This window comes from Dinoponera quadriceps, unplaced genomic scaffold (assembly GCF_001313825.1).
Source record: "Dinoponera quadriceps isolate SergipeBrazil2010 unplaced genomic scaffold, ASM131382v1 scaffold3773, whole genome shotgun sequence".
NCBI classification, from domain to species: domain Eukaryota; kingdom Metazoa; phylum Arthropoda; class Insecta; order Hymenoptera; family Formicidae; genus Dinoponera; species Dinoponera quadriceps.
Window position 1 is genome coordinate 142,387 of NW_014558172.1, and position 21,949 is coordinate 164,335.

General features: G+C 37.4%; 2 protein-coding genes across 4 annotated transcripts in view; one reads left to right on the forward strand and one right to left on the reverse strand.

The window, feature by feature from the left end:
- Positions 1-801: 801 nt before the first annotated feature.
- Positions 802-20,065, reverse strand: LOC106749649 (NACHT and WD repeat domain-containing protein 2). Its single transcript, XM_014629316.1, has 26 exons — positions 19,963-20,065; positions 19,718-19,806; positions 18,135-18,251; positions 17,343-17,546; positions 17,041-17,185; positions 16,733-16,958; positions 16,325-16,523; positions 15,404-15,646; positions 14,940-15,137; positions 13,761-13,900; positions 12,752-13,354; positions 11,489-11,594; positions 11,248-11,420; positions 10,875-11,094; positions 10,507-10,719; positions 9,386-9,587; positions 9,182-9,305; positions 8,272-8,625; positions 7,188-7,406; positions 6,885-7,031; positions 6,442-6,647; positions 5,872-6,071; positions 5,598-5,767; positions 4,941-5,099; positions 4,569-4,758; positions 802-936 (listed from the first exon to the last, which is right to left on the reverse strand). Exons 1-26 carry the CDS (start codon positions 20,063-20,065, stop codon positions 802-804), a joined length of 5,085 nt encoding a protein of 1,694 aa, XP_014484802.1.
- LOC106749654 (transformation/transcription domain-associated protein) overlaps positions 2,313-21,949 on the forward strand; it is a 35,283-nt gene continuing 15,646 nt past the window's right edge. The window contains exons 1-6 of one of the 3 annotated variants that reach the window (XM_014629325.1): positions 2,313-2,404; positions 2,477-2,546; positions 2,796-2,883; positions 20,901-21,078; positions 21,197-21,496; positions 21,723-21,917. In XM_014629325.1, the coding sequence (XP_014484811.1) occupies positions 20,956-21,078; positions 21,197-21,496; positions 21,723-21,917 (618 nt within the window). In that variant the 5' untranslated portion in view covers positions 2,313-2,404; positions 2,477-2,546; positions 2,796-2,883; positions 20,901-20,955. Of the gene's footprint in view, positions 2,405-2,426; positions 2,547-2,795; positions 2,884-20,900; positions 21,079-21,196; positions 21,497-21,722; positions 21,918-21,949 lie in introns of those variants that run through there. The other 2 variants (XM_014629324.1, XM_014629326.1) reach the window with 2 other exon arrangements.

The following is a 21,949-nucleotide window of genomic DNA, read 5'->3' on the forward strand; positions in this document are numbered from 1 at the left end:
TGCTCGAAGAAAGAAAAACCAAATTCGTCTCGCATCCTTTTACCATTCGAATCGGAAGACGATAGGTGCGAAAATGGAAAGCAAGAGCGCGCAGGGGGGAAATTATAAGGAGAATTATACGAAAAGACAAATAAATGTAATATAAATTCTGTAGCCACGTGTAGTTCTTCACTTGCGTTTAGCCTTTTTTCTTCTTGATAATCGTTAGATCGATTAGATGTTTGTTGTAGGTAGAGCCGTCGACAGAGACAGGAATTCCGCTTGTTTAGCGCTGAGTAGAAACTGGAAAAGGACTAAAGATAGAAATAAGTGACTAGATAAGTCGCATCACGTGTCATCTAAGAATGACTTTTGCCAAAAATTCAGATTGAGATAATCGGTGAATAATAATAAGAATTGCCAGTCGTCATTTCTGCAATTTGTTCAATAATAATTAGAAAGTTCATTTTCTATAAGTGCGTAATATTCCTAGAATATTATATGAATATTATTCATGAATTTTTCTGCTGAATACAATTGTTGAATACATTGTTATCAATCAAATATTATCTGCTCCAGCTTGCTAATATAGATAGAAATGATTAACTTTTCAATTATCGTTGAATAACAAGTGGAAGGTCTGAAAAATGGTGTCAACAATATTATTATTACTCGTCGATTAATTCAATCTAAGTTTGGTAAAAATTATCTTAATTAAACTAAAAATCAACTTAAAAGTAAAAGTAATCGATTAAATTACTTCATATCACCTAAACAGAAACTAGAAATAGACGCAGCCGATCAGACGGATCACTCTGTGCCTTAATCCGCTTCCTCGATCACTTCCGTGACGTTCGAGGATTTCACAATTGCGGATAAATCGTGTGCTACACGGGCGATCCGGGCGGCAGCCTTAAACTTTATCGCAGCCCGATGCTTTTCGGTTTTTCTCTTCCACTGTAACGTGAATTAGTCGATTGATTATACAAGCACGAGATTTTCCACGCTATATGATTCATTGAATAATAATAAGTCCAAATTTACAATAGGTATAATAAACCTTTGGCCTTTTACTTTTTAAGCAGTAAAATAATATAATTTATGATAAAAAGCATTTCCCGCAAACTTAGGAAATGCGACGTCTGATAGCGCTAGAAACGTTTTTTTGCTAAAAATTACTCGTTAAAAAATATTTTACATATAATCGTGAATAAATATACATAACTATGCATAATTATATTAAATTATGTATGAAATTTGTTTATACATAATTATTTAACCAGTTCACTGGTGGACCAAAACCAACGTTTTGTGGCAAAACCGGTGAGAGCGAATAATTTCGTAATTTACATAAAAACTTATCTATAAGGTGTTCTTTGGATCTCTGAATATAAATCCGGAGTCAAATTTGAGAAATTCTTCGGAATTTATACAAAAAATCGTCTTAAATTTATCTTCTGATACTGTACAATTCATTTCATTGGCTGCAGATCATCTGAAGATGAAACTTTAAGACGGTTTTAAATGTAAGATTCAACTATAAATATGGCCTGTAGTTTTATAAACAGTGCAAGAATACGATAGAAATAAAATTAGCAAATGTAAAAGTGTGTTCCGTTTGGCTATGATAGTCTACGCAGGTGATTGGCTAATTTAATATAAAATTTTCTAATTGGTCATCCAGCGAAAAGATTTTAGGCACCGGCTGATGTAAGTGGATGCGTGCTAGAGTTAGATGATACAATATCGACACATAAGGAAATAAGCATTTCTCTCAGAAAAATAGAGGTTTTCTCCGCAATTTGTGGAGGAAAACCTTATTTTTCTGGGGGAAAATCCTATTTCCCTATGTATCGATACTGTATCGTCTAACTCTAATATATGCTATCGCAACGTGAACTAAAGCCCGTATCGGACTACGGATTAGAGATTGAGATTTAATTGAAATTTAACCAATTAGTGTAAAGTTCACTTAATTTCACTAAATTTGAATTCATTCAACTTTGCACTGATTGGCCAAATTAAATTCAATCACAATCTCCGATCCATAGTCTGATACTGTTTCGCAGTTCTATTACGCATTGCGTGATTTCACTTAGAATTGAGATTGGATTGAAATTTAATCAATCAAAGTTCATTAATCTAAATGTTTAATGAATCTTGCTTTGATTGGCTAAATTTTAATTCTATCTTAATTCTAATCCATAGTCTGATACGGGCTTAACGGGATATTTCCATTGCACGCAATGAGTGCACTTACACACACACACACACACACACACACACATATATATGTATATCATTTATAGTATAACATGACTATGATAAATGCGCTCACTTGTGTGAAACGGAACGCACCCCAAGTGTTCAGTACATCTCGATGGAATCTGATACATTTATTGGCACTAGAATTTTTCTTCTCCAGGTAGTACTGTCGATGCCTAACATCGTGCATGAACTACAAGTCTGAACATACTTATTTATTATTACTGTAAAGTATGATTTATTTCAGATGTTATTCAGCGTTCTTGAGAATAGAATAGATTTCTCCGAGTGCAAACCATAATGTAAGTACAATTGATTAAAGTTACAATTTTTAACCTTATACAGCATACAGTCGGCGCGCCCTGAATCAATCTTTAAATCGAAAGTTACACGATTTTATACGTTATTTATGCGTAAGGTGATCGAAAGTCGTGTAAAATTCATAGATATAATAGTAAGGCATACGTGACGCAATGTGTATGTAGGGTTAAAAATTGCTCTGTTCAGTTCTAAACATACTTTGTAACACCTAACCTTATTTAATTTGGTAGGGTGCGCTTGTAAATATTACAACATCGTTTTGCGTTCCGCGATCGAGGATTTCGAGAGATGCGTTCGCGGAAAAGTCGATGAAAGAACGTAAGTATTTATTCACAATTTAAACCATAGAATAGTTTACACGCTTGTGTGTACCACGTTTGTCGTGTGTGTGAGTATAAACGATTATTCTAGGTTATGTGATCACACGAGTAACCTAAATTGAAACATGCCGCGGCGATGAAAATATAATATATATATGTACGAAATGCGAGATAAAATAAAATGTTTATTCGGGCGGTATTTGCTTTCTTCTCGAGCCAAAAACTTGCATGAATAACAAGTGACCGCGAAATAGTTTTTTTTCAACCGTCAATACATGTAACTCATAAATTCACTCAATTTTCCTTACGGTAATTAACAAAGTGAAATGTATGTTTTGTTGATATTACGTTTATGACACACGTGAGACCGCAAATAGTAAACCAATTGACCAACTACAATTGACTGTTCCTCTACAATTCCAAAATCGACTGTGGTTGGTTAATTTGTCTACTGTTTACATCTTATTGTTTACTTTTACAATGTAAATAACATTGCAGAAAGAGTGTATGTTGCATATCACAGGTCGGTACATTGATCTTAACGCATAAAGGAGTTAATTTTATCGTAAGGTATTCTAGAATTCTGTAGACAAACTATAGGGTATTCTTTAGAATGCTATAATTTTACATGCTAGTGTTATTGCATATTAATGATGTAACAGTGCTTTATGCAGGATCGAGTCAGGTAGTATTTTTTTAAAATTAAGTTAACAGTTAATCGCCTGGAAAATAACTAAGTTGACGTTTAAATTTACAGAAACAAAATATAACTCAGTTGAAAGTTAAGTTGGAAATTCAATGAACTTTTCATAAAGTTAGAAGTTAGAAGTTAATTATGCGAAACTATTTATACATACACACATATATGTATATAGGGTGTTAAATTTCAAAAGTACCAGGTCAAATATCTCGAAAACTAAATGATATTCAGGTTCTTTTTTAATGGAACTATTGTTTTGTACACCTACGTTAGTCATGACGAATATAATAACAACATACTCAAAGTAATTAAAAGCCAAATAACGGAAAAAATTATTAATATTAATATAGTCTTTGTGTGTCTCTCTCTCTCTCTCTCTCTCTCTCTCTCTCTCTCTCTCTCTCTCCCTCTTTCTCTCTCTCTCTCTCTCTCTGTGTTCCTTACTAAAAAGTAATAATGGAAAAGATATTTTAACTTATATGAAAAAAAGTGTTAAAAAGTTAGAATTGAAAACCAACTAGTTTAAGTAAAAAATTAACCCGTTTTAAAAGTTAAATTAGAAGTTAAGCTGAAAATGATTAACTTTGTAACTTTCTAATTTAACTTCTAATTGATTAATTGGTTACTACTCAACTCAGGCTTTATAGATAAACGGAAGCAAAGCTACAAATAACACGGTTTGTTCCACTTTCATTCTACTATAGGTATTTTAAGCTTTGAATCTTAAGAAAATGATCAATCATAGTTGAATGTGAGAAGAATAATCGATTGTGATTGGCCAATTTCTTAAGGCTTAGAGCTTAAAGCACTTATTGTAGACCAGAGCTTAAGTGGGGTCTACAATAAGAATTTAACGCGTAAGATTTAAGAAATTGACCAATCACAGTCGAGTTATGGAAGAAAAATCAATTATGATTAGTCATTTTCTTAAATCTTACGTCTTAAATTCTCATTGTAGATCCCGCTTAGTCAATGTTTCTTACCTGTTCATCACGAGACGGTACGTTTGCTAGGTATTCTTTCATCTCAAGCTTTTTAGAGTCAGCTATAGCCAATACCGACACACATCCATCGACTGTTCCCAAAACGATACTTTTGCCATCATACGTGCTATCGATGGCGCTCAATTCAGCTTGTACTCTATAATTCGATATCATTTCACAGTCCGAAGATCTGTGGAATGTTATCCGCAAATAAATACACAATACAAAATCCACAATGCAAATACATGCAAATTTGAAATTTTCTCCTTTCGACTTAAATGTATGAATTCATTAGATTTAGACAAAACATCTTTTAACAATTTGTGTAAATTGTCTACTTTTGAGACTTATTAGTTTCGAACATATACTTGCCTGAAGACTCTAATAGTTTTTCGACCACTGTGATAGTAAAGCACGTATTCGTCTGTGCGATTAAACATTGATATAACGGTAAATACTCCTTCAGCAACCTTTGGTATATATGTCTTCACGCTTGTACCTTTCTTCAGTTCTATGAGCTCGAGACCACCTCTAATGCATATATTTAATCAATTAACAGTGTTATTAAATATTTCCCTATCAGGGTTACATTTATAGACGAGTTGTCAGATTTAGTCTATCGTCGAAAATGTACAGACAAATGATCGAGATTTTTGCACGTAACAAATTTTTAGTCGTAACTGCAAGTTTGTGAGAAAACTGACTAATCATAATCGATTATTCTTCTTTTTATCGAAGAATATTCAAAGCCAAATTTATCATCTACTGCGATTGGTTCTTATAAACTTACGGTTACGACTGAAAATCTCGGAAGGCGCTCAAAATAAGAAGAAACATAATGTCAGTGCTCATCGTATGTAATATTTTTGGATCGGCTTTTGAGAAATCAACTTCTTCAGTCCGATTGTAAATCGACAGTTTTGGTAAATCGGCTCTGGTTTTGTTCCGATATAAGACCGATTCAAAAATCGATTTTTTTCCAAAAGATCAACCATCATTAATAACGATCGAACTTGAAAGCTTCCGTACCTGCTGGGAGCGTATAGCGTATACTTGCCGTCCTTGCTAATATTTCCACTCCATTTTGGAATCGCACGTAAAACTTTTTTCTTATTAATGTCGAGAATCATACCCTTGTCGGAGCCGATGATTCCCACCCATTGCGATTTGTTAGGCATAGGAGTGATATGTATGATATCCTGTCAGCGTGAATTTCTCACAGTTAATTTCTCATAGTCCAAAGTTGAATTTCCATCATGATAGCGATAGTTTTTACGATTATTACGATTACTATGATTGTCACCTTGAATCCAGGCAACTTTATTGGTATTTTGCTGATCAGCGCTCCTGCCTTGGCGCTGTAAATCACAATGCAATCTCTGTTGCCCTTGTCAGCCGCTGGTACCGCCAGGAAAGCGTCATCGGATGTTATGGCCACCTGCCGGAAAGGTGTGCCGGTGTTGCTTCTTACTGGATACTCCAGAGAGAAAATCGTTTTGCCATCTATAATACACGTAGATACGTGGAAGATGCATTCATTGACTTATCAGGAATAGAAGAGAAAACCACCAAAAACGATAATATGTCATTTTCACAGCACATCAATATCTCAGTTAGTAACCTTAAAGCCCGATTCTTCAGCTTCAATTACTGTGCGTGAAAGTAATCGAAATTCATGTCACGTCCGACCGAATTCAGTACTTTATAGCCGAGAAATATGTCGGTTTACAATATACCTGTATAAGTTTTGGTGCTTCTCCTCTACTTCTCCCCTACAATTCTCTTGAGTAAATATCAGTTTTTAATCAAGACACTGTGCGAGGGATTGCGGTTTCGTGCTGTGTTAAAGTATCTATGACTTCTCTCGCCTTACCAGGAATACTTCGCATAACGAGGGTCGCCATGGTTCGCACGTTCTCCACTCCTGCGGGATTGTTCGGCCTAGAGACTGCCATGAACTTCGACGAGTTTTCGATCAACATCAATTGCTTGACGCTAGGCTGTTCCTCTTTGAACAATACCTGCTCCGTGATTCTATTCCACACGAGAACATTGCCCGATTCGGTCGACACGATGTATCTAAAGCACGAAGTTTGTCGATGTGTGCGTTTTTCACGTGTCAGTTTTTACTTTCCTCATTTGTACTCCACTACGTGTGTTATCTTTAGTCAGGAACCGAAGCCGAAAAAAACCGTATGGAAACTGGTATTTCTGTCGGACCGGAACCGCAAATCGTACCGAAATCGGACCGATATTTTTATTCGGTCCAGGTTCCTACCTCTATTGAGCTTTCGCCGAATAGAAAACTCAGCTCACCTGCTGTCCTGCGAGATGCAAGCGTGTGTGACGATAGCCCCTAAAGGGCTGTCGGCCAGCTTCGATATCAGCCTGCCTGTTTGTAGGTCCCAAACGCCGACGCAATCCCTGGTGACCGTGACGGCCAGATTGCCTTCCTCGGCTAAACTGTTTTGCAACAAGAACAATTAATTGTCGCACCACTCAGAGCGACTGAAGATATTTCTCAGGATATCTCTCCTTGTCCCCAAGAATGTTATCGGATTATTGCAAACTGGAACTTTGCATTCACTCCTGGAATAACCCGTACGATTATCGTATTACCTTATCATGTCGATCTGCAGTTCGTGTCTGTCGATGACGTGAACTTGCTCGAAAATGTTGTTGATATTCCACACTTTGACGCTTCTGTCGATGCTCGACGTCACAACGCTGTTCCAGTTGCCAATCGTCAGCGCCTCCAATTGAATGATCCTCGCGAAGTGCGCGTCCAGTATCTTCACTAGCTCGGAAGTTTCGAGCGACCAAACATACAGATTTTTCCTACGACAGGCGACATTTAACATTTGTTGTTGATGTTTCGATTTATGTGAGAGTTTAACACACTGAATGTCAGATTTTTTCTTACTAAGTTACATATAAAATATATAACTAATTGCATTTATCAAAAAATGGCTCGGTCAGTCAATATAGAGTCAATACAATGAGGTGAAGGATATAATGTCTCAAATTACATTTGCATGTCGTATTTTTAATATTTTAATCATCAGTCAGGTTTCTATACAATCGATGAAAGTCAGACCGGCAATCAATGTGTTAACCTTTTGAAGCACACTTTTTTCCTCCCGCTTATTTTTCATCAAATTTGGTACCCGGGAGTTTTGGGGGTGACTGAATCTGAGATCAAAATTGAAAGATTTTTAAAATCTAATCAACGAACTGAAAATCCCCTGGATACCACATCTGAAGAGAATTGCTCAATTTGTTGCAATTTCAGTCCGCCATATTAGACCGCCATTTTGGACTTTGAAAATCTTTTAAATCTGATATCAGATTCGTAATCAGCGACCTGAAAAGACCCTATTTGCAAGTTTTAACACCTAAATTTGAGAAAAGTCGCTGGAAAATGTATTTTCTATGAAAACACAGGCATTTTTTAAAATTTGATTATTTACAATACTTTTGCGGTTAACAAGATGTCTGTCTTGGCAAATTTTTTACATTTTCACCCATCCCTAAGATACTAGAAAAATAAAAAAAAAAACAATTCAGATATAGCAATAACAATTTTATTGGCAAAAATCTGAAAATAAAAAAGTGAGAAGTGTACTTCTCACCATGCTTCTAAGGGTTAACGCACCTAGGAGTGTCTGTACACTCATAGGACACCTTACACAAGCACACCCACCTTACACCAGCGACAGCGTAGTTCTTCGTGCCGCTGATCATGATGGAATTCGAGCACATCATCCTGGTGCTGATGTTCCTCACGCCATTCGGCAGCATCAATACGTGCGCGTCGCTTTTACTCTCCAGGAACCATACGATGAAGCCGTTTCCCGTGGTCGCCAACAGCATCTCTTCCTCTCGATCCAACTTCAGCTGCAATAGATACTCCACGTCATCGTTGTACGCCCGGGGCATGTCGAAGATCTTCTCCCAGTAAGACGATATCTCGTCGTTGCTGTACTTGGTAATCCTGTAGTCGTCTTGGTTCGTGCACGCGTACAAGGTATCCTTGTTCTTGTTCATAACCATAGCGCTGAAAGGAATTTTTTTTTCGCCAATCGAATTTGGACTTGGTGAATTTTCGGACGCGATCGTTGCTTCATCTCGTTCTTCTCTACCAATTTGTTCGTTAGGGTCGGCCATCGACACACGAGGTGTGTCCCAAAAGTAATGAGAATGATTGAAAGAAAAAATTTTTATTAATATTGGGAGTACAAATTAGTTCGGTCCGTTTTCAAAAGATGGCTCTGGCTGTTATGAATGTTTCTTCGACTTTCGTTTTACGGGTTAGACCCGTTACGAGTTATGTTTGAAGAGCTGTAGCGAAGAGAAGCGCGTGATTTATGAGTTCTCCTTAATCCCGAAAAATCGTTGGAGAGTCGCTTTATCTGTCAGACGCGTTGTGCGGATCCGATAAGCCGATTAATGCGTCTTTGGGGGCTATCCGAATTTGACGCAGAATCAATTAGAGCCGGGGACCGAACCGGAACCGAATATTTTAACAAAACTGAACAAAAGATTTACAGCATAAAGCGTTAACGGTGGACAAGATTAACGCGAGTCTCACATTTCTTCTCTGTATGTCGTACCTGTGAAACTGAAATGGATCCAGCGATATTTTCTTTTTGTAAGTATGCAAGAGCATACGCGTATCGTTGATGCTTCCCGACCAGAATACGATTCTGTAGTGGTCCAAATCCGTGTACTCCACATCTACATAGGAATGTTAGAACGAGGAACACGTGACATAAGAGATACCTACGTACGTGATGTGTAAAAAGTTCACTTCTTACGTAGAATCGGCCACTTGTTGGAGTCTTCGGGATTGGTGTGAGTGTCCAGCAGGTTCCCTCGTAAGTCGAACCTGCACCAGCCCAGCTTACCGCAAATGAAGGCGTACTGGTTCATCAGATACACGCCGCACACCGCGTCCTCGTTCGGCAAAGGATTATCGATGACGACGAATTCGCTCGTCAAGGTGTTCAACACGACCGTCTACGAGAGATTACAAATCAAGTCACAAGTTTGGTCTTCACGTGTGTTCCGTCGACTTCGTCGGTGTAAATCAGAGACCCGGAACCGGAAACGAAAACCGTATGGAAACTGATATTTTTATTAGACCGGAACCGTAAATCGAAATTTTACAAAGCCTATAGAATCGGAACCGTTACATTTTTTTCGGTTTACGGTTCTTCTCGGTTCATTATTTCGGTTCTTATTCCATGATTTGAAATAGTCGTTTTTTTTTTTCATTTCATAAAATTCTAGTTCTCGCAAAAAACAGCACATTGATTGGTTATTGCGAAAAATAGAAAATAAACTTCAAACATACGATATTAAATAGAAGAGGATTAATAGAAGAAGTAATATATTACAATTTTAGGATGAATAGAAAAACAATTATCCTGAATTGTACAAATTACCCTAACAAATTATCCTAACGGAACGTATCCTAACGGAACATATATATTCTGAAAATGTTCGGAGATTATTGAGATACTTTCTGAATATTCTCAGAATCTACATAATTTTATCTATTGATACACCATTTTCAAAATATTTATGTTTAATATATATATATATACATATATATAGGGTGTCCCATTTTAACTTAAACCTAAATATTTTGAAAATGGTGTGTCAATGGAAAAAAAAAATATATATATATTTATTTATTTATTTATTTATTTATTTATACGCATAATTCAGTAACAATTTCAGTGAAGAAACAAGTTTCAAGAACCGGAACTGTAAAGAACCATAATCTAAACGGTATCGGTACTTACATTTTCCAGAAAACCGGGACCGAAACCGGAACCTTTATTAAATATTTTAATAGACCGGAACTGATATTTTCGGCCCGGGTCCTTGGTGTGAATCAATAGTTGATGTACCGCATCTACAAATACTGTACCTGGTGATTTGTCGTAAATGCCGCGGCGTATCTGTTGTCGGGACTCAGGACCAATTGTTGCATTATGCCCTCCACGCCGGGATTGACGTCTCTCGTCATGTCGCTGGTGCTCAGATCCCAGGTGATAAATTTGTTTGATATCGACACCACGTAGCGGTAATCCGACGTCAGACAAAATCCAAACACCGCGAACTGGTGACCCTCCAGCGAGTACTGGAGTAGAGAGCAACATTATCGAAATGAAATCTGAGAAATGAATGGCGACCGAACGAGGGAATCGAAAGATCGTTCGTCAATCGATTCGTGAAACGGGGGAAAAATTATTATTAATTGGGCAAATGAGGATTTTGGTTGGTTAGATGGATTACCTTTAACGGTCCGCCCGGTGTGTGTAAACAATGGTAGAGAGGAAGTAACGCGCAATCCTTGACACCGTCGTGATCGCATGCCCGGAGCAACATCCTCACGTTAACGTTCGCGCCGATCTCCGGCAGCAGTCGGCCGATCAATTGGGGCGCCAGCATGTCCGGGTGATTCCCCAGAATTGCGCCACCCAATCTCAAAGCATCGGCCACTAACATGAGTTCTCTGAAAGGATACACACGCTTCCGGTTATACAATTAATATTGGAAACCCAAAAATCTATGAGGCATTTAAAGAATATTAAAAAGAGACTAAGGTATCTCTTTATAAGCAAGATATAAGATATAAGAATCTGAAAGAATTTTCTCGACGACTCGCCTCACTAAACCCTGGTTGTCGATGAAGTTGCAAGCATCCTCAAAGTCGGAAAGCACAGCTTGCAGAGGGCAAGAGCTCAATTTGGCATGCAGCCATTCGTAGTTGAATAAAACGTTCTCGAACAGATCCTTGAAACGTCGCGCCCTCACAAGGTGAAATGGCAATTCTCCGAACTGCAATTGTGAGAGAGGCATTGGCAGGTTTTTGTCAATCGTGTTCGAGGATATCTTTTATAGTATACCTTTCGTAAGTTATATCTCGAGATAGTCCCTTCCTTCGAGTAAAAGGCCAACGGCTGTTCCGGCACTTTTCTATCCGCCACACCTTCCTTGTCCGTCAAATTGAACCTATAAATTGTGATTATGTGAGATTTCAGGGTCAAAACGTCTGGACATTTGTAATTTTATCTTGAGTATACTGAATATTGATTGAATAAAAATAACGTTTTTGGTTTCTTTCATTATCGCTCTGTAAAAGCCAAGCACAGATCTCTATGTAATCTCTAATGAATTTATTGACATCAGTCGTCAATTAAATGATCTTCGATTGAATTTGTTGTAATCAGTCGTTAATTAAATGGCCTTTGAATTAACGGCTCATGCTAATCGTCAATTAAATACGATAATTAATTAAAAGTAATTAATTATTTACATAATTCACAGATCAACAGAGCCTTAATTTATTCAATTAACGTGAGATTTGTTATCATCAGTGTTTGCCAGTATCTATTATAGGTAAAATTATCTAAATAATTATCCAGATGAATAGGTAGATCTTTATCTTTATCTAGATGGAAGAAATACAAAATACATTCATCTTAATGTTAGATAAAAACGTGTTATCTCATCTACAAATTATCTGAAATAATGTTATCGTTCATATTCTACTTTTCGATCAAATGAATGAAATAATATGGACCTTTACGTTAAGCCCACATCAGACTAGGAATTGGATTAAATTTCAACAATTCAACAAATTTTGGTTTTGTCTCCTTCGGTCTGTTCTTTTTAGCCGCACTGCCGAACTGTTGAAATAAGTTAGAGTGAGACAAATATATTTTGTTTCACTCTTACGTATTGCATTAATTTCAGCAGTGCAGCTAAAGAGGACAGACCATTTGTTTCAATTGATCAATCCATCTTAAGCTCGTTTCAAACTGTCGACTGTGAGTGAGCAATCAATGATTATTGGTCTTTTTTGTTAGATCCTTCAATTGAGAGCCACTACGTTGACGAATTACTTAACCATTGTGCAATTTTATGATCTGCGTGATTTTTATCATAAATTTTTATAAAGTCCTTCATGAAAACAATATTATCTAAAAATGATTTAGACAAGTAGCGCTGCTTATCTTTCATCTAGATAAAGCAAAGGCGGCCATCTTCACTTCATCTAAGATGAATCTTTCGAATTTTCATCTCATCTTAATCTAGATGATTTTGAGATCATCTAAGGCAAACACTGATTATATGATACGACAACACTGAGGTCGATGCACATTTACCGGTGTCTCTGTATCTCCGTGTACTTGAAAGGCTTCGGCTTGCCACCGCCCCAAATCCCCAGATAATAATCCGCGATCATCGAATGGAAATACATGGCCATATTCATGTTTTTGAAATAACGCTCCTTAGCGGTGTCCCTGAATTGCCTGTGGTACCAGTTCAGCACGCTCACACCGTCCGCCTCCCTTTCGCTCAGATAATTCGGCAGGTCGTTCCTTATTCGGGTCCAGAGCAGGGGGGGAATACGTCTCACCGGCGGCAAATGGTACTGATAGACGTCGTCCAGGACCTTGTCGTCCAGAGAGATCAAATCCTCGAGCTCGGACTCCGACAGGCCCGATTTAGCGGCTGTGATGTAGGCCAATGCGTGGAATACCAGGATCTTGCCGTGTTGCTTCTCGATCCTCTCGAACAGCATCATTATGCTGTCCATCACCGTGCTGGCCAAGTGGGTGTCCGCCGGTTTCGTGTAGCTGCGCCACCTGCAGATCTCCGCGAACACGAGCTTCACGAAGATCGGCAGGGAACACTTCGATATCGCGTTCGCCACCAAACGCCACTGGTAGTTGTTCAGATCCCTCCTGGCCGTCTTCATCCACATTCTATGGGAATTGTTCCACGTGAAACGTTCAAAAATTAAGGAAAGGCGGTAATAACGAGCCGGTTTCAACAGTGACGATCACTTAAACGATCACTCAATTCAAAATAACGATCAAAAGAGAAGAATGATAAAATGAACAATCCTTGAGTAATTGAAAGAGGCTAACAAGAGCCGGTACTGGTAATGGTAGTTACGAACACAAATTTTCTGTTTTGACTCAAGATTCGTGATCAGCGACCCCAAAAACCGCCAAGTACCAAATTCGATAGAAAATAAGCGTGAGGAAAAATGTATGCTTCAAAGGGCTTGAACAAGTTTACGCATTTCGTGATGTACGCGAAAAAGTTAGAGATATGCGTGAGGAAATCGAGAAAAGATACGCGTCTTTGACGTTCGTTTGTCTTCACCTTATCACATCCATAGCTAAGTCTTCGCCCAGAGCGGTCACCTCAATAAAGCTTTCCTCGGTGTCAATCATCCTGCGTAGGAGCTGGTAGTCCCTTGAAATCACCGGGTTCGATTCCTCCGCCGCGCACGACAAAATCATCTGAACAGAGCAGTCCAATGATTAGTTTACAGTAACAATTTCCAGAGAGGGAAAAATAACAAAGTCTATATTTTCAAGGCCAGAGAAGTCGATTTTCTATCCAGAAGTAGGCTGGATTGACAGATGTTGCAGCTTTTAATCAGCGTTTACTTTAGATGATTATTTTAGATTCATTTATATGAAGGTGAAATGAAAATCCAAAAAATTCATCTTAGATGAGATGAAAATGATTTTGCTTTTGATTTATCAAGATGGAAGATAAGTAGCGCTACTTATCTAGATAATTTTCTAGATGGCATTGTTTTCATGAGAGACTATATAAAAATTTATTATAACAATCACACAGATCATAAAATTGCACAACGATTAAGTAATTCATCAACGTAATAGCTCTCCATTTAAGGATCTAACAAAAAAGACCAATAATCATTGACTGCTCACTCACAGTCGACAGTTTGATACGGGGTTAAAGTGGATTGATCAATCAAAACAAATGGTCTGTTCTTTTTCGTTGCACTACTGAATTGCTGCAATAAGTTAGACAGGTATATTTTTGTCTAGCTCTAACTTATTGCACCAGTGCAGCAGTGCAGCTAAAAAGAACGGACCAGAGGAGACAAAACCGAAATTTGTTGATTCGTTGAAATCAAATCTCCATCCCCTAGTTTGATACGGGCTTAACGCATATACCTATATTATTTCATTCATTTGATCGAAAAGTGAATTCGGAATATAGACCGAATAGAATAATAACCGTAACATCGTTTCAGATCATTTTTAGATGAGATAACATGTTTTTTTTTTCTCTAAGATGAAAATGAATATATTGTTGTATTTCTTCCATTTAGATAAAGATGATCTATTTATTCATCTGGATGATTATTTAGATAATTGTATGTAGATACCGACAAACTCTGATTGCAGTTGCATATCTAGCGATTGAACTCCACTATTTCTAAACGGACCGATTTGTTGACCGTTACAACATTGCCAGTTTTTATTAATTCGACACTAAATTGCTAATTGTATTCGTGTCTACCTTGCAGTTCGCCGGAAGTCTCGTGGGTAACCACGACAACTTATTGCCCTGCACACCCGTCAACTGATCGACACTGTCTAGAAACAATAGAATGGGCTGATCGGTGTTAGCTAAAGTCAATAAGTACTTGAAGTAAGCCGTGAGCGGCACCAGATCGTCAGGGATTTCTTCAAACGATAATCCGTAATTGTACGAGATCTGAGAACACAGAGACGAAGAAATTCGATTTCCTCCTTTGATAAATATTTAGAAAAAGATCACACTTCGCTGATTCTTTTGAGATTAACATACAAGGTGTCCTTCTTAAAAATGTATATTTTCCAAAATATTCAGCCGTCCCGGAACATTTCGACCACCCTGTATATATATATAAATTTCAAAAGAATCGGTGAGTGACTTTCTCTGAACATTTATCCCCCTCTCAAAGTGACGAGGAGTGTAAGTGAAGTGCGAAATCTGTTTACCTGTTGACAAATCGAAATCAGTGTAGGGGTGAGCGCACTGCTGTCGGGGGTAGTCCCCAGAAATCGAATTATACTGATCGGTTTCTTGCCCATGAGCCAGCTGCTGCTGGTCAAACCTGCGCTTTTTGCTAACAGAGAGGTCTTACCGCAACCGCCTTCTCCATATAACACCAGCGGCTTATCACTGTCACCCAGCATGTAGTTTTTTATCTTCTCCAAGGTATCCTCGCGTCCATAAAATACCTACATGAAACACATTCTGTCTACAAAAACACAAAATGATCTACAGAGATCAATGTCGCAAGAATATTAGAATATCCAATGATAGCAGAGAGAGAGAGAGAGAGAGAAAGAGAGAGAGAGAGAGAGAATTACATTAAAATCATGAACTTCTTATTATTATATACAGGGTGTACGAAAAGTGCCAGAACTCAATAGTTCAGAAAATACGCATTTTAGCGAAGAAATGTTAGAAATACAAGTTGCAAAGTTTAAATAGGTGCATTTTTAATGGCCGTATTCACCTGACCTTGGATGGCATTATCAAAATCAGATCAAGGTCAACATGAATTTTCTAAATAAAATTACAGTTCTTTAGACATAAATCGGTTCCTCTAATCATTTTATGTATAAAAGTATTAAAGTAAGATCATTGGAAAATGAATATTTTTTGAGACATTTTATATTTTAATTTGTCTTTTTAATGTAAGATATAAAATATCTCTTGAAGTATTCACTTCTCGACGAATGTCTTCTTGATACTTTTGTACGTAAAAACACGAAACAAATCGATTGATAACACACTATCAATCATTGAACGTTGATGCATCAATGCATTTGCAAAATGTAACGAATTTTTTTCAAGTTTCTTTATGTTTTTTTTCTCGCAATCGATTCCACCTGGCACTCTACGTATCTCACCTTCACGGAATTGTTGCAAGCATGAAGGTGTTGCAAGATCTCCGTTATTATCTGTCCCTGCGCGGAGCTGTCTTCCTTCCTCATGGCACGGTCCACGAGCTTCACTATGTTTCTGTAAAAGTGTGTTATAAAGTGCTGCAGGTACTCGCTGTGAGTCTCAGGATCCAAACCCTCTCTTCCGATCCATTCCACGGTGTACCTGTGCAACGTTGTTCATACAGTCAAGTAGTCGATATCTACCTAATCTTTCATCGAGATAAATCAAAAGCAAAATCACTTTCATCTCATCAAGATGAATTTTTCGGACTTTCATCATCATCTAAATGAATCTGAAATCATCTGAGGCAAACACTGCAAGTAGTTGAACGAAGTTGCGCGTCTCTTATGAAATTACTGAAAGAAACGCACCTCTGCAAGTTCGTGCTCTCAATTTTATTCGGTAGTCTTTCGTCCCTGAGGTCCGCCAATAATTTCGAGGCTTCGTTGTCCAAGCTTCTGTTAGCTATGTCCAAGAACAGGCTGGCCTTCCGTAGGTTTTGCAGATTAATGTTGTTTATGTATCGCACATACGCCAGACAGTGGTTTTTGGTGTTTTTCACGTTCAACACGCCGTTGATCACCTCCCTTTCAGTAACTGTTTCGAAATCAACGATTACTGTAATTCCATCGAAACGGACACAGGATAATACAAGATGTATCAGGTTTCTCTTACACACCGGACATGAAGTAATTATGCATGGTGTTCTTGTCGAACTTGCCGGAATTGAACAGGGATTGCGCTCCCTTTCTGAACAGTTTTTGCATCTTCAACATGGTGTCCCACCAGATCGCTTGGTCTTCCTGTTGCAGCTTGGGTATTCTCTTGAAAGTGCGCAAACAGAAAATTATATAAATGTATTTGTACATAAGAAGAGAGAATAATTAATCAACGACCGTCGTCATGACTGGTATTGTAGTTGGAAAAAAAACTAGAATTGTCAAACGTATGTTTGAGATAAATATTTTAAGGAATGATTACTTTATTGTTGAAATTCTTAAGGATGGACGAGATCGGTTGCAATATGCTGGTAGGCGGCACAGCATTGCTGTCCTTTTTGTACCATTTGTCCAGAAGAGTGACGTCCATCCCCTGATTGTCCAATTCCGTTCTGAGCATCTCCAGTTCCGAGCTGAGCACGTACGTCGGTATCGGACGATATCCGTATTTTTGCCCGAGAAATACCTGTGTGAAAGAAAAAAATGCTGTTACACTTTTTAGGGGGGGGGGGGGGNGGGATAGAAAGGCTGAAACTCATAAAAAGTCAGTAAATATTTAACATGTTATTACAGGTATAGGAATTAATTAGATACGACATTCTCTTGTAGGCTGAAACCAGCTACAACCTAGTGAGAATCGCGCATAAAAGCTAGCGTCCGATAAGGGTTAAGTATAAAATAAAAAAAGTTTCGTTGAGAAAAACGAAGTAGTTATCGATTTATTGCGATTTTACTGAATACCAAACTCCCGCGAAATTCACGAAAGAACGCCCGCTACACGCGTAAGTCCGCGGCGAAATATACCCGCATGCGATGTGTTAACACATATCAATTTCTCTATTTATTCGGCGTATAAAAGTACCAGGGTAAGATCATCGAAAAATGAATACTTTTTGAGATATTTCACTTTTTATTCTCATATTTTTCAGCAACAAAATATGAAATATCCTGTAATATATTCATTCAATTACGACGCTGTTAACTAGTTCTATCGATGTAACTGCATTTTTTTCTAAGGGCGAAACCTTCGAGAGGATTAATATTATTTACTCACAACGAAATTCGGTCCCATGGATAATCTCTGACAGTTTTCTATTTCCCTCATACACAGCTCCGTAGTCATGTGATCGTCGGTAGCTTCGTCGCGCACTCCCCACCTCATATCGACTACCTGTCGAAGAGAAATTCAACCTTACGATTTTGTTCAATGGAAATTTCTGTATTAACCTTTTTTCCAATATTTTTAATATCTTCTCACTGTAGTTATTGATTTCTATCAATAATTATGCAATGCTTTAATTAAGAGGCTTCTCACTTGGAATAAAGAACAAGGATATATTCGGAAATTTTTTAATTAAAAAATCTGCACGACGGATTTTCACGGGCTTTGGTAGATATATTCTATGTATATTTAATTATGTGTCATAAAAATTTGGTGCAAAATATTTTCATTAATAAAAAAGTTATGAGCGTTGAAAAGAAGCGCTCTGCGGTGTGCAGGATATTTCGGCTTTGGATAATCTGAAACAGAAATCCCTCAAAATTCTCATTAATAAGTAATTGAAAAAGGGAATGAACCTCAGCGAAGGTCAAAGGAAGCTCAGGAAAAATAATAAAATGGCGTCAGATTAAATAAAAAATTCTGATTTTTGCCTAAAAAATAGGTCTTGAATAGGCCACAAAAGTCATTAATTTTTTGGAATATGATAAAATCTGAGACTTATACCTTAGAAAAGTATATTGAAGGTGTAAAAGTAGAAAACAATCGACGAAATAGTTTTCTCACAATTTTGAAAAATCACACGAATTTTGAAAAACGTATCTCGAGAAAAAGGTATTCAAAGTTTCGGATAGAATTGTTTTTACAAGATCGCAAGTATTAATCTTACCTCAGGCAGCTATTCTAAAGCTATATAAAAGACTTTCCTCGTATTAATTTTTTCTGTTGATTAAGATTCTGTTGGTTAAAATTTTTTGTTGATTTACTATCTACTAAAGTTATTTTTGCTTCTCATAACCCATGGAGTCATACATGGAATGCCGGCGCTGCGCATTCCTCAAACGCTTCTCGTCTCGTGGTAGAGAGCATAATTTTAAGCCCAATTTTAATCTTTAATACATTGAAAACGTTCAAAGTTGTTAAATATTGTTCGTTCCGATACCAACGTCGGGACTTCACTTGTTATTTTCCATCTGATTGAAATTTGACGTCGATTTAGCCTCGACGTAGGACGGGGCTAGAATAAAATACTACCGTTGAATCGAACTCGACATGAGATCGCGAAGGATTCGCACGCTAATAGCGATAAGACAGCTGTTGCTTATTAGACGGTAATTAAAGGACGTTTGAGTGTCACTGATTGTCTCAAGTGTACGATTTGAAGGCAATTCAGACAAGGTTCGATTCAATCCTTATCATGAATTAACATCGAGAGATTGAATCATACTTCTGTAATATCGGTGCCTGGCACGGTGAAAAATCAATGTCTCCGTCGGGATATATAACATACCTTTTGTGTATATTTACGTAGAGATACGTTCGAAATTACATATAGATACGTTCGGAATTACGTAGAAATAAGTTCGCTCGCTCAAACAGCGCCAACCAATCGTTACCTTTGCCGTGTTGAATCTTACCTGAAACTCCAAACCATGCTTCTCTCTGCAGTAATCCTTCAGTTTGGGGTAACATTGGGCCATCAAGGTGTTTCTTTCCATTGTTGTGTCTGAAATTCAGCTCGTCGTTATCCTTCATATTCAAATTTGCTGACACTCTGTAATTTTCCGTCTCTCGTCTCGGTATCAGATTATATATCTTATTATATATCATTCATCTTCTATTATTTTCTCCACTATTCTGAATATATTAAGAAATAACTTACCGGTGAAGGTCGAACTCGTGAAAATCCGCACGATTTTCGAGCTGACCGGCGGTAAGGACTTCAACGATCCCGAGAAGATCGAATCGATCGTCGTTTCGTCCATTTTTTTTTAATCGCTTTCCGCACTTTTTCTTGCGAGAAATTTGTTGTAGACGGAAAAATATCTACATCGATCGATTTCACATCTCGTCGCTCGCAACAATGCCGATAGACTGAGACCAACCACCAAGCGCGTTACCATGTGGCTTATATATCTATAATAAAGTGCGGAAATTCGAGAGCGATACGGAGTGTTTGAGGTTTCATCTGAGTGTTTTATTTTATAGGATATTCTTAAATCACTCGTGACAATTTGCTAGATCACTGTTATATCATCCACAGTTTATTATACGAAAGATTTGTTCAAAATATAATTATACGCAACATTATGCAAAGTAGAGAGATTTTAGCGCACCGAAGCGGTTGCTAAGGCTTGTTTACTCGACGTAGAGAGAGAGAGAGAGATTGCATTGATTTCAAGGCACGTGTATATACTTTCCGACAGTTTGGCATTTTTGTGTCGGATATAAATATAAATGTACATACATATATTGTCTTATATGTATATATGCAGAGTGTCTCAAACTAATCTTGGTTCTCGTAGTGTGCAAGTAGAACGGGTGAAGCTGAGCAGAAAAGTATTATATTATATTATACTATTTTTTGCAAATAACACGCAATTTTTGAGTTATTAATTAAAGAAGCCTCTATACTTGACCATTTTCGATCACTGATAATTCGAAATTTTGCGTGTTATTTGCAAAATGGTATAGGATTTTTCTACTCAGTTTCAGCCCTTCCATTTGCACACCACGGGAATCAAGATTAGTTTGGGACATTCTGTGTGTATATACATACATATGTATATATATATATATATTTTTTTTTTATGTACACAGCTCTTTTCTATGGATTATTTATAATACTTAACAAGGATTCACCATAATAATCAAAATGGCGCCCGATCCGCTGACGCAAATGAATACATATCGTTCGTACGTGACCATGCTGGCCGATCCAGTGTCGAAGGATGAACTGAAACTGAAGGCAGCTCAAGAACTGTCGGAAAATTTTGAGGTAGGCGGACAAAGGCGGTGCCAACTATATATCTAGGATTTTTTTTTTTTTCAACAAATTTTCGAGCAATCCGTCAATTAAGAATGATATGCATTGAAGAGATATTTAATTCGTACAGATCATCATGTGTTCGGCGCAATATCCAGCGTTTCTTGACCATATGATGAAGATCTTCTTGAAGATATTGCAAGAAGGAGAGCCGCATTTCATATCGGAGTATAACATTCAGCAAGTCAGAAAACTGATACTGGAGATGATACACAGATTACCCAGCAATGAGTACCTGCGTCCATACGTTAGACAGATCTTGACTCTTATCTCTAAATTGCTGGAAACAGACAATGAAGAAAACGTCTTGGTGTGCTTACGCATCATTATTGAGCTTCACAAACAATACAAGCCTACTTTTAATCCAGAAGTAAGTAACGTTGCTTTTTCCTCCTCCTCTTTCTCTCTATTTTACATGCTGGGATATTTAAATTGAGACACCTTAATGTGATAAAAATAAAACAGAATAGAATTAAATGTTTCGGATAAAAGTTGTAGAGTTTGGATAATTTATATAGTATAATATATAAATAAATAATACAACGATAAATTAGATAATGTTAGGAATCGGTCTTACCGTTGTATTTGTCTTGTAGATACAATATTTCCTGCAATTTGTCAAATCAGTGTACAGTGAGTTACCAAAGAATTTGCCAAAAATATTCGAACCACGTCCGCCTCTTCGCGTGAAGGATCTGTCGGAGATCAACATAGAAGCTTTGCTGAAGGAAACATTTACCATTACGGCGATACAAAGTGAGAAGAAAGCAGCTGACGGCACTGTATTAACGGTAAGTATATTCATTTGTTTATTCACTTATTA

Bases quoted from the DNA above. Each gene is read 5' to 3' on its own strand.
- LOC106749649 (XM_014629316.1), bottom strand. From the start codon at position 20,065: ATGGACGAAACGACGATCGATTCGATCTTCTCGGGATCGTTGAAGTCC. The intron at 11,095-11,247 runs GCGAGTCGTCGA...GTATCCTTTCAG, and splicing joins GACAACCAGGGTTTAGTGAG to AGAACTCATGTTAGTGGCCG. The intron at 4,759-4,940 runs GCAAGTATATGT...AACATTCCACAG, and splicing joins AAAACTATTAGAGTCTTCAG to ATCTTCGGACTGTGAAATGA.